The sequence below is a fragment of the Cebidichthys violaceus genome, unplaced genomic scaffold (genome assembly GCF_023349555.1).
Source record: "Cebidichthys violaceus isolate CVI_PGR_0920_01 unplaced genomic scaffold, fCebVio1.0.p SCAF_11, whole genome shotgun sequence".
Classification (NCBI taxonomy): domain Eukaryota; kingdom Metazoa; phylum Chordata; class Actinopteri; order Perciformes; family Stichaeidae; genus Cebidichthys; species Cebidichthys violaceus.
This window is the reverse complement of record NW_027176274.1, coordinates 5,542,710-5,555,454: the sequence shown is the minus strand read 5'-3', so window position 1 is coordinate 5,555,454 and position 12,745 is coordinate 5,542,710. Positions and strand designations below refer to the sequence as shown.

Sequence of the window (12,745 nt, the reverse complement as noted above, 5' to 3'; positions counted from 1 at the left end):
GACCATCACTTCTTTTTAACATCATTTTAGAATAAAATGTAGCATGTAGTAACATGTAATATATTTGGTCTTGTTTGCGGAGCTGCAGCAGTAAAACCAGGTACAATACGAGAGTGTGTAGAGCTGAATGTATGCCTTAATTTAAATAGATCCAATTATCTTTGTGGCTCTGACAGAGTCTTGAAAGAGAAGACTTAATCAGAGCACAGTGACAAGTAAAAGCCCCGCTAATTTTATACTGCGGGAAGACTCAAAGCAATTTAAATGACTTCAAACAACAAGACATTACGCCTCACGCCGGCCACTCTGTAATTAACCTCCTTTACCTTGCTTGTCTGTGTATTACCATATACTTCAAACAGTGCAGGCAGTGTTTGATAGTGATGGTGATTCAAATCGCACCATTAAGAGGTTCCAACTCGATTTCATTGGAGTACGGCGAGCAGAAGAGCCGCACGACACAAGAGCCGTTAGCATTCGGCTCGTTTTCATCTCCGGAGCTGGTTGGGCTACACAGCTGCAGTCATGGCATTCTTCTGTCTCGGGTTGGTTTGGTGCTGCTGTTGCTGTCTCCCTCCCTCCCCAGTATAGACGTACTGGTCTGGACTGGGATCCACCAGGTGCCTGTAGCCAATCACACATGTTTTTAGGGCAGAGTGACGTTTTGTGGTCTTACTTAAAATGTAGTGATGGAGAAGTATATTCCAAAAATGTTAGGGCTCAGAATTTACCCCGAATCGCCCCTACCTGTAACCTCCACCCGCGGTTCCACGCGTCATAGTGTCGTACCGTAGTCCACGAAGTGGAGGGGTAGGAGACGGGGGAACATCCTGCCGCAAGGGGCCTCTCTGCTGGGAGCTAGGAGTAGAAAACAAGCCCACCATGATCACACTATGAGTACTACTGTGAGGACAGGTGTGAACGATTTAACAGGGTAATAAAAGCTGAATTGAGAAAATGAGCAAAGCTATTTGAATGAAAGAGGACAGGAGTTGAGAAGTCAGACTACTCTGTTTAAACTCTGTGTACAGCATCGTGGACCATGTGACAGAGAGCATCTTCCATGCATTGAATTACCTTGGGTGGGGATAGTAGCCGGGGTCGACGCCCCGAGGGTCTCCTGGCCGTGCGTACGGTGGACCGGGTGGGTAGCCGGAGTAAGACGGGGCAGACTGGGGGTTGGGGTTCGGGTAGGAGGGGGACTGAGGGTACCCCTGTGGGGCCTGGGGTGGTCCGGGGTAATGACCTGACCAGGGCTGCATGGAGTACTCAGTCGCATCCAACGGACCTCGTCTGGAGAAGCAAATGATGGCGGAAGAAAACAACGTTTTAATGTATTCATGTTGTGTTGTTATTCATATTAATGTTATTGTGTACGTCTGTATTCTGATGCATTGGCAACATATTTGTATAAACTTTCATGCCAATAAAGCTGCATTGAAGTGAATTGAAATATACATGATTTGCCTCCAAGATACCACTACACTCGTTCTGTCTGACACCACTCACAATAAAAGAAATCGTCAAACAAGTGCTGCCACTGAGAACATCATGCTACACGTTTCGTTTGTTTTGTGAAGTTCTTTTCATGTATTTTAATTAGAACTAAAGAATACTACTGCTGCCGTTTCTGCCAGTTTCTCTGTTGACTGAATGGCTTAAATATTCATGAAAACCTGCTGAAAACTATTTGTTTTGGACCGGAGAGAGAAAGAGAGAGAGAGAGAGGGAGAGAGAGAGAGGGAGAGAGAGAGAGGGAGGGAGAGAGAGAGAGAGGGAGAAAGAGAGACGGAGAGAGAGAGAAAGAGAGAGAGAGAGAGAGAAAGAGAGAGATAGAGAGAAATGGAGCGAGAGAGAGGGAGAGAGAGAGAGACAGAGAGAGAGGGGAGAGACAGAGGGAGAGAGAGAGAGATGGAGCGCGAGAGAGAGAGCGAGATGGAGCGCGAGAGAGAGAGAGAGAGAGGGAGACAGAGAGAGAGGGGGAGAGACAGAGGGAGAGAGAGAGAGAGAGAGAAGAACACACACCGGGCCATCCCGGCCAAAGATCACATAGCAGCAGAATATAAGTGACATGTGACAGTTTTAAGGATAGGGTTCAGTTAACACACACACACACACACACACACACACACACACACACACACACACACACACACACACACACACACACACACACTCAGCTGTGGTAATCCAGTACAATCCTGTCAATAGATATCCATGTCTTGTGCCCAGTGGAAAGCAAGTACACAAACATGTGTCGTCCACATAGCTCACAGTATGAGGTACATTTAATCCGTCTACATTTGTTTCATCCATTTCATCCTTTTTCATTCTGCCCATCTGCCTTTCCACCTCTTTTCCCTTCTTAAAACATCCTGCACTTTCTCCATTTTGATCAAATGTAAACTGACTCACAGTTTGGATTAATATACTTCAAACAGAATGTGTACTGAAGCATGCACTTCTGTCTAAATGTGTTGGGAGCATGTTACTCTCACTGAGTGTCGTAAGGACACTTATCGTCGATATGCATAGTTGAGTGGGCGGGGCTCCGCAGCCTCCAACCAATCACAGAGTTGACCTGTTGCCTGGAGATAAACGTTGACGTGCACACAACCAAGGGACAGCCAGACTCAATCAAACACAGATTTGTGCATAAATACTTGCACAGAGCACACACTCACACACACTGACACAAACACACACACACACACACTCACACACACTGACACACACACACACACACACACACACACACACACACACACACACACACACACACACACACAGACAGTGCTGGTGGTCTCCATGCTGACGCCAGTGTGTGTCAATTTGGGTGGTCAGCAGCGGAGAGTGTATAACTAACTACATGCCCATCATGTTTGGGATGTCTGCTTCTGCCCCTCCTGGCTCCATATCAGCCACGGGCCCGCGAGAGCGTGTGTCTCTCTCTCACACACACACACACACACACACACACACACACACACACACACACACACACACACACACACACACACACACACACACACACACATTAAATTTCTGCTTCTCTCATCTGTCAACCTATAACTGTCTTCTGGTTTTCAACTTATTCTGCTACACGTATTGTAAGTCACTCCGGCTGCGTGACGCGTCTCAGCTACATGTCTCAAATGTCTCCCTTCTTGATATCCACAGCCGTTTAGTCTGCATCTCTTCTACCAACACGTAGGTCTGCCAGCTGCCCCGTCTGTCCATGTGTCTGACTGCCTCGCTCGCTCTCCTTTTAGAGGTTTTATGACTACAAGTCTGCCTGCCGGCTAATCTGCATGGCTTGCTAGCTATCTCTGAGCCTGTATACCTTTGCCCATATCAGTCAGTCGATCTGTCACTCAGAATTTGGCCCCTGGCACCGATAACGTCACCAAGGCAGAGATAAGAGCGGTGGAGAGGTGACGGGGAGGTGAAGAAGGCAGGGCAGGGAGGGAGAGAGAGAGAGATAAGACGGAAAGTAAGAAGGAGAGGAAAGGACAAGTATAGGGGGAGATGCAGATGAAAAACTAGGATAAGACGAGAGGTAAAGTGGGGAGGAAGATGCAATAAAGGAGCTGTAGGCACAAAGAAAAAGAAGACATTGCCTCTAAAGATGTAAAGGTAATTAAGAGTCATCAGCAGCTTTTGTGAACAAATGCTCCACTTATCTATTACCTGTTTAATATGCACTGTGATCTATCGTCATCTTTAGGCTTTCAATCACTTATTAGAACACTACAGTAGATATTACAAAAGATACAACAATAATGAGTGACAGACCTGTAAATAGAGAGTCAATGAAGTGACGTGTGGAGTGAAGAAGAATGAAACAAGACGAGGATGAGAACCATAAAGGCGAGTATTCTGTCTGTCATTTTAAAGACAGTTTGTCAGATGAGACACCTAAAAATAAAATGTGATTGTTCCTCATTACCGAGCTTTTATTTCACCTGTGTGATCTTTCACTGGTTACGTCTACGAGCCGCTGTACTACCTACTGTAGCGTGGCTCAGACCAATTTGTGCTTATTGGTGCTTATTCGCTGCCGGAGCTGAAGGAGTTCCTAGTGGACGTGTGTGCCGTCAATCCTCTCGTCTTATTTTGTGTGGAATTGGACCCGATGACAGGAATGAAGAAAAACTATAAAGGAATAGCCAATCGGTCTGATTTACTTACTTATAGGTCATGTAGAGACTGTTTCATAAGCAGGTCAAAGTAACTTTAAGTGGTCTTTTGCAGTTTTATTTCATTATAAAAGAATGCCTTTTGGGATGTTGAATTTTGACTAGCAATTAAAAAAGTTACCTTTGGCACAGAAAATGTGAAAAGCGTTTCACGATTATTTGATTGGTAATATATTAATTGGTGATTGGTGATGAAATAATAATTAGTTGAGGCCTTCATCGGAGAGTTGCCGTATTTGGAATGGGGTGGAAATCCAGTGGGAATCTTTAGGGAATCCACTGTAAATCCGGTGGCAAGTTTGGAATTCTCTCTCCAGGAACCCAGTCAGCACTGCACAGCAGCTGGGGATTAAGGGGTAATGAGGATGGAACCCATTACTGGCAACACACACACACACACACACACACACACACACACACACATACACATACACATACACATACACACGCACACGCACACACACACACACACACACACACACACACTGCAAACCTTAGCTCAAATACAGTGCTAGCTCCTAATCACCCCCTCCCAAACCCCACGTACTCTGGAGGAGGCAAATTGGCACACAGCTGGAGAGGAGTTAAGACCAAATGAGGAGGCTGGTGGTCTGTGTGTGTGTATGCATGTGTGTGTGTGTGTGTGTGTGTGTGTGTGTGTGTGTGTGTGTGTGTGTGTGAGAGAGACAGAGAGAAAGACAGAAACAGATGTAATGAATGAGAACAGCTTTCTAGCACATGCAACAACTAGTTTAACATAATTGAGAGAGTAATCAAGGCAAAACGAAAAGATTGAAAACGTTTCAAGCAGAACAGGAAAGCCATTGGGGGCTCAGTTTGAAGTGAAATTCAACTATGTAATACCTGCTCAGGGATGCTTTCTTTAGTATTGGTAGTTACTTAGATGCACTCAGTACAAAGGTTAGATATTTGAAAGGATGATTTGAAAGATTTATCTGCAGGTCTGGCAGTAATTGAGAGTAACGTGAGCCTTTCTAATTCTCTGGTATTTAAGGGATTTCTGATGGATTTCTGAGGAAACAAGGAGTTGTTATATGTCCTCTGCACCTGTCGCTTTCTCTCATAAACACACGCGCTTCACTAACTCTTTCTAAAAGGGCTGGATACAGCTGTTATACTAGCGGGAAACACACACACACACACACACACACACACACACACACACCCACACCCACACCCACACACACACACACACACACACACACACACACTCACACACACGCATATGCATACGCATACGCAACCATCGATCATCTCAGCCTGTCTCTGTGAGACACAAATACCTTTAAGAAAGAGAGACACGACGTCGCGATGTGACACAACACATTAAAAAACTCCTGAGAGTCAATGACAGCCGCGTCGGAGATGGATCGTCTCAATAAAACCAAACACTAAAGCACAAACAAAAACAACACCGCCTCAAAATATGAAGAGAGGAAAAGTTTGAGATGAGAGGGGGAGGGCTATGAGAGGTGAGAAAGAAAAGGAGGGAGGGAGGGAGGGAGAAAGAGGGGGAAGCAAAGAGCAATATTCAAAGTGAGTGAAAGAGGAGCGGGAGAAAGAGGAGGAGATTTAATGCAGCTTTAATTCAGTTATATCTTTATGAGTCTTTATAGAGCCGAGTCCTCACCTTGTGCTGATATCCATTTAAAACTGATTTTAGGTTTGGGGTTGGGAAAACACTTCATATATTCAAATTGCGTTCAACAGCGTCAGATTCTTTGTCAATGAGAGTCACGATATTTTGACAGTCTGGTAATAAAACAGATTAATAGCTCAAACGGTTCCACTACTGCTGTCGTAATGTCATTTGGTGAGAGTGGGACCGCTGTGATGTAATGTCCCCGGAGCTGAACGGAGTCTAACTTAGTTCCATCTTCCTAATGCGATACTTCATTATGAAGCTTTAATCACAGACGCATCACAGTCCAAACAATGAGGCAATAAGAGCTTAAGTGAAAAATAATGAAGGGTGGAGAAATACTTTGTCTTCTATCTAAGGAAAGGATTGTACTGGAATTAAAATGAAACCTGCGTCACATCCCCACTTTTTCGTAAATTACATTTTATATTGGCTTTGAACGTATATCAATATACTGTCAATTATATCCTCAAGTGCCACATGTCCTTCCATCATAACATTACATATTAAAAGTAGTTAAGCGAATGCTTTATCTTCACCTATTTGGGATAGTGATGAACTCTATAAAGTACAGCTTTAAACATGAAATGAGTTTTGAGGCAATCCGGTTTTGCTTATGAATATGCACATTTATGCTGTAAAGTGCTTAAAAATCTAATTATATCATCTGCTCCTTCTGGAGGATCTTGAGAGGTTATTTATTTTTTTTTAAACATGAGGGCATAACACCGTATGCATGTACAACAGCGGTGGCACGGAATAGTAGCAAAAAAAGAATAACTTCAACAACAAATCATCGGTTTTCCGTTGTTGTTTTCTTGCAGTTAGATTCTAAAGCACAGGGCAGAGAGCGAAGGCGTTCATGATCGTCTGATTGTCAGTTGTCGTTTTTTGACTGAGCTAAAGCACACAAAGCTGCCGTGTGAACAAACTGCACAGGTACAGTACGTGGCATCTGGAACTGTATTAACTGTGAGGAGTGGAAAAAAACAAACTCTTAACAGACCAGAGCTGAGTCATTTAGAGTGACGCCCGAAGCAGCAGAGAGAGTTTTTATTAGGAGAAGCACAATAAGACACTAAGCTGTTTTCCTACTTATGGTTAAGTGGTTACATACTGTGTGTGTGTGTGTGAGTGCACGTGTGTGTGTGTGTGTGTGTGTGTGTGTGTGTGTGTGTGTGTGTGAGTGTCAGAGATGGAATTCTGTTGGTTCAGCTGTCAATGTGGTTTGTGTTGGTGCTTGTGTGTGTGTGTGTGTGTGTTAGAGAGCCCTAAATCTCCCTCGACTCCTGACCCCTTGGGGTCACATGATCCTCCATCAGTTCCCATCAAACACTTAGAAGATGGGGTCAAAGGCTAAGGAATGGTATTATCAACTAGGATTAGGGTGCATACCAAAAACATAGACACAACATTCAAACCCTCGTCACCATTTGGTACATTTGACACAAACCATTTGGTGACATTGATAAACTTGCAACTGCAGAAAAAGCAAAGTTAACGTTTTATTACATAGACATGACTGATATGGGCTAATAACAGCTGATTTTCAGGCTCTTTCAATAGGCCTGTTATAGAGGGCAGTATTAACATGCTATTTAGTACGCAAGTAGTAGATAGTACACATATTGAGTATATAGTGCATAGCATAAGAGCTCAGACGCTATGTTGTGATACTGTTGCTGTGATTTTCACTCAGAACATATGGAGTTAACGTCGATGAAGATGCTTTTTCATTTCACACAGAACTAAGCAAATAAAGCTGTTTCTAGCTGAAGTCGGCTAAAGTTAACGGTATAAACGTGTATTTGTTTACATAAAGAAAAATGATTTGAAGATTAGGGCAAAGCCATGAATTTGGCAAATGTAACTCTATCCAACACCAGTTGGACTGGAGTTGCTGGAGTGTAAACTTTCCCAAAACACATCAAGCAGCAGGACAGAGCTGCTTTTGTGCGATCTAAACTCTGAACTCCACAGCAGCACCCTGGCTCCCATGCAGTAGATGTTCCACTCATCAAAGAGTCCTTTTGTAACTTGTAAGCACACATAATGAAATAACAAGTCAGCTGATGACCAACACCTTGCTTTTGGACATAAGGTTTCTATTGTAGTAGTCATCAGATTAGGACATGCTAAAGTCAATGAATGCCAAAATTGGTGCGACCTCATTTTGAAGTATTGGTTGTTTGTGTCACCTCTTGTTATGACAACAACAATCAGTAAATATTTGTATTCAAATCATGAACTTCAAATATGTAGGAGCCGACGAGAAGAAGCTCCACGCGCGTCACACCGCATTATGATTCAGTTGCAGTGGTTTAGTGACCGAGGTCAACAAGAGGCTTAAAAAGAGTCAAATATTCTCAGTAAGACCCGATACATGGAGGGTTAAGAGTGTGCAAACAGTACAGATCAGGCAGTATTTCACCGGGGATTATTTAAGTAAGACGGAGATGCAATCCTTTGCTTATTCTGACCTGCATACTAATTGCGTAGGTGCCAAAGAGGTGAATGCTGAGGACTTCACAGCAGGGGCACATTTGTGTTCAAAACAAACAAGCAAGAAAAAAGTTTCCAGACAAAGAGCAGGCCACTGAAGACTAACATCTTCATCTGTATTCTTTGATAATACCACGGAGCAGAGGACAGAGAGAAGGGAGATGAATGTAAAGAGACGAAGGAGAGAGCGTAAACAGAAGACAAAGAGGTGTGACCGCAGAGGGCTGAGACAGATGGGACTGGAGGAAGAGGGGGAGGAAGGAACAAGACAAGAGCTGTGTCTCCATATTTCCTACATAGTGCACTACATTTAGTAACTGACATTTTATTTGAGGGTCAGAATTCTGAGCGTGAAAACGTGTGCACTGTACAATGCCTTAAAAAACACCACAATAGAACTAGAATCACCGCCTTGTGGTTGTAAACCTCCACCAACCAGTCATGTTGAGGTTTGAGTCCATGTCTGTCCAAAATGTCATTACTTCAGCGTTTCATCCTGTTAGGATCCTGTGTGTCATTTCCATAATCAGCATATGAATTCTTGAGTTAGGGACCAAAAACGTGACCCAGACCTTTGACCACCAAAACCTAATCGGTTGATCCTCGAGTCCCCCAAGGGGGGGTTGAGGAGGAAGACGAGGAGGAGAAGACAATAAGATGGAGGAACGTGACGATAGAAAAAGAGTGAGAGTTTCACACTTGGAAGCTGATGAAAAAGGAATGACAAATAGGACTACAGGTAGCGGAGATTAAACCTAAGATGGATGTCTTGTGAAGCTCAGAAGGAAAACATGAAAGGAGGAGGAGGAGGGAGGAAGGAAGGAAGGAGCAGAAAATGAGAAGGCAGGGACAATAAAGAAAATGAATGGTGGAGAGGTGGGGAAGAAGAGAAGGAAAAAAAAGTAGAGAGACAAGTGCTGCCCTCCAGAGAGACTGGCATGCTGTAGGTCAGCATCTGCTGAGAATAATGGGCCCTACTTTAGTGGAACACACACACACACACACACACACACACACACACACACACACACACACACACACACACACACACTCACCGGATGCTTGCTCATACTGTTCACGTTTGAATGAAACTAAACACCTTTCAAGGGCTCCTATCTGTCTTTGTCAATAAAGTTCTGTCAAATATGATTTATCCACCTGGATATCATGAATTACAAACTGACTAGTCCAGGAAACTAACATGATTACATTCCCCTGTGCATGTAAGTGTGTGAGCACACACATTTGCAGATTTGCCCGTGTGTGTGTGTGTGTGTGTGTGTGTGTGTGTGTGTGTGTGTGTGTGTGTATTGGCGTATGAACGTGTGTGAGGCTGCATAAGACAGAGCACTTGTTTTAAAGAACACAGCTGAAAAAAACAGACAAAACGCCAGCAGGGAAGGAGATGGAAATGACCACAGGAGGATAAAAAGAGGATACGGTAAAATGGTAAGTATGAGACGAAGCCACAGAGAGAAATGTGGAAAACATCAAATAAGAGCATAACAAAGTTACAAAATAATAATCCTGACAAACTAAAAAGAGAAACAGTACTCAAAGACAATGAGATGGAGAAGGACAGAGGAGAAGGCCATTAGAGGAAAGTGAGAGGAACTGAGGGATGAAGGCCTTCCAGATGGTAGGAGACCGTTGCCTCGGAAACACAGAGAGGGCAGAACAAAGAGGATTTGGAGCGTTCCGCATCCCATCATAACACGGCCGTGCCATTTGGAAACTGAGCAATGAAGCTATAGCCAAAAAAAAAACAAAAAAAAAAAACATGGAGGCCGACAATTTACTGCAGGAAGCTTCTCAAAACAATAAATTCTGGTCAAGATGTCAAGTGAGAGATGAGCTGACGGATCAACAAACAGAGGCTGAAGACCTTTGTTCATGTCACTGCTGCTCCTTCTACAATGCACCTCCTCCCTCACCTCGCCTGCTGCCATCACAATGAAATGTGCACACACAGACTTTTGAAGCTGAAGTCGTGATCTATAAACTATATCTCTATGATCGCACTATGCACGAACCTGGGAAAAAAAAAAACGTAAAACGTCGGCTGACCGTGCAAACGTTAACTCGGCCCAATACGCCGTGGTTGCTCGTATACTGACTGCAGCTGTGTCCTTGCGTTTTACTTTAATCAATTTTAAATACTCCTCAGTGTTAATTATCTTCATCTACCCTTTATGTAAGTTACTGCGAGCAACCAAGGACACATTGAGTTTAAAATCAACAGTTCATATTGTTATCAGTCACTAAGACGTGCCGCCGCAGTAATGGAGGTGCAGCTAGATGGCCGAACACACAAAGCAGATCTGTTTGTTTTATCTCTTAGACGGATTAAAAAAACGATGACAGGAGTCCTACTTTGTTACAAAGATATCAATGAGTGAGAAATGTCTTTCTAATAAACTTCATATTAAAAATACAAGGATTCCTTTTACTACATTTCCTTCTCTATGAACAACAATCAGTGACAGAAGACTGAAGACAAAAAAGTTATAAATATTACATCAATGTTAGATTCGTGCATTGCTTTTGACCTCTCTGAAATGCACCTATACAAACTATATATATATATATATATATATATATATACATTCCCAAGCTGTAATATCAGAAGAAATAATAACCAGGGGCCTCTTGAAAATGGAAACTTCAAATGAAGCCATAAGTCAAGTTAAACGGGGCAAACCGCGACACTAGCAATATCAACTTTTGAACATTTGAACGTGCAACAGCCATAAAGGCAGATTCATCACATCGCCAATGAATTGGCTGCACCCTGTAAGTACATGAATGGGCCATGTCCGTCTGTACGCGCAGAAACTATTCAAAGTAAAGATGACATCCAGTTATTGCAGTATCATACAGAACCACTTAGGCAGTATAGCGGGCGACTTCCTGAAACATCATGAAATCCATTACCGATAATGTCATATCCCATACAAATAGCCTCCATTATTTCACATCTTGAGCCAATAAGGTTCCCCCTCAGCAAGATGTAATAGTTTCAAGCTGGGGGACATTTTTCGCTCCGTGCATGACCACAGGATACAAATTGCTGACAGAATTACGATCCCCCCATAGCTGATAATTTGGCGCATGAAGAGGAGTTCTGAAATAGAGCTTGTAACAGCAAGATGGGGGATTGACACAGACACACACACACACACACACACAGGACACACACACACACACACACACACACACACACACACACACACAAGTATGGTCATGGATTCATGCGAGGAACTTTTTAAGGAGGGACACACACACACACACACACACACGGAGATAAGCACAAACATGATCTCAGTGTGTGTGTGTGTGTGTGTGTGTGTGTGGCGCCTTAAGGAAAGTACCTGTGCACAAGCAACCGCACAATCCGTTACTGCTCTACACTGACTGTTAAACTTCAGTGTGTTCTCTACTTTAGTACTGACTGTAGGACACTGGAGATGCAGTTAAACATGTTCATCCATTCACTAGCTTGACCACCACAGACTGCTTTATTTAAATGTCAAACCCCCGCCTGTTGCAGTAATGTGAGCCGCTTCCTGTTTCAACGGATTCATAAATCATCATAACAATTTCTGACGCGTTCCATTTGGCATCGAAGAATTCGATATGAGCTACATTTTTTTGCACTCACTCATCATGTCGCTTTTCATAGTTTATGTCGTTGGGAGATTTTGCATGCATGCAGAAACACATTTAATTATCATTTAACTTTCCAAAAGGAGTTTGAGAATTCCTGAAAAAAAGAAGAAGAAGAAGAAGCTTGTAGCAGCACAGGAAGAGCAGATGGTCGTTAGGCTGCTGCCAGATGTTAACATTTCACAGCTGCAACTATTGAAATGTATGAAGCGCGGTCGATCTTCTTGTTCTTCAGACAGACGTAAATAATAATGGAACATTCCTTGATGCATTTCCCACATTTATGGTGATGAGTTAAGTGCCATGAAGTGAAGGCGAACGCCGGCCATTAAACTAGCAAGACATAATACAAATTTTAGAAGAACAGAAAGAGCGATCAACCAAAAGGATGTGCTTCACCCGGGCATTTTGTTACCACAATGCAAAAAGTGTCATTTCACAACTTGTAGCGAACCTGCTCGACTCCACATGAGCACATTATCACTCGACATCAGCTCAACGCCAGCATACCCCAAAAAACCTGAAAGAAAAACTTCCTCCCTCACCCCAGGGTCCAGACATATGAAAGCATATCTCACACACACACACACACACACACACACACACGCACACACACTTGTTGAGCGGGGACCCCATGGTTCTGCAACACATTACGGGTTGTAACCCAATTTTTTAGAGTCCAAGATCAAGATCAAAGCTGTGACCAGAATTCTTT

The 12,745-nt window shown here is 43.3% G+C and overlaps 1 protein-coding gene across 1 annotated transcript in view; it reads right to left on the bottom strand.

Moving 5' to 3' along the window:
* Positions 1-417: 417 nt before the first annotated feature.
* Positions 418-12,745, bottom strand: part of LOC137866038 (partitioning defective 3 homolog B-like) — a 181,638-nt gene continuing 169,310 nt past the window's right edge. Inside the window, exons 24-26 of the mRNA XM_068701680.1 lie at positions 1,078-1,293; positions 748-858; positions 418-624 (exon numbers count right to left, since the gene is read on the bottom strand). Coding sequence (XP_068557781.1) covers positions 510-624; positions 748-858; positions 1,078-1,293 — 442 coding nt within the window. The 3' untranslated portion in view covers positions 418-509. The remainder of the gene's footprint in view (positions 625-747; positions 859-1,077; positions 1,294-12,745) is intronic.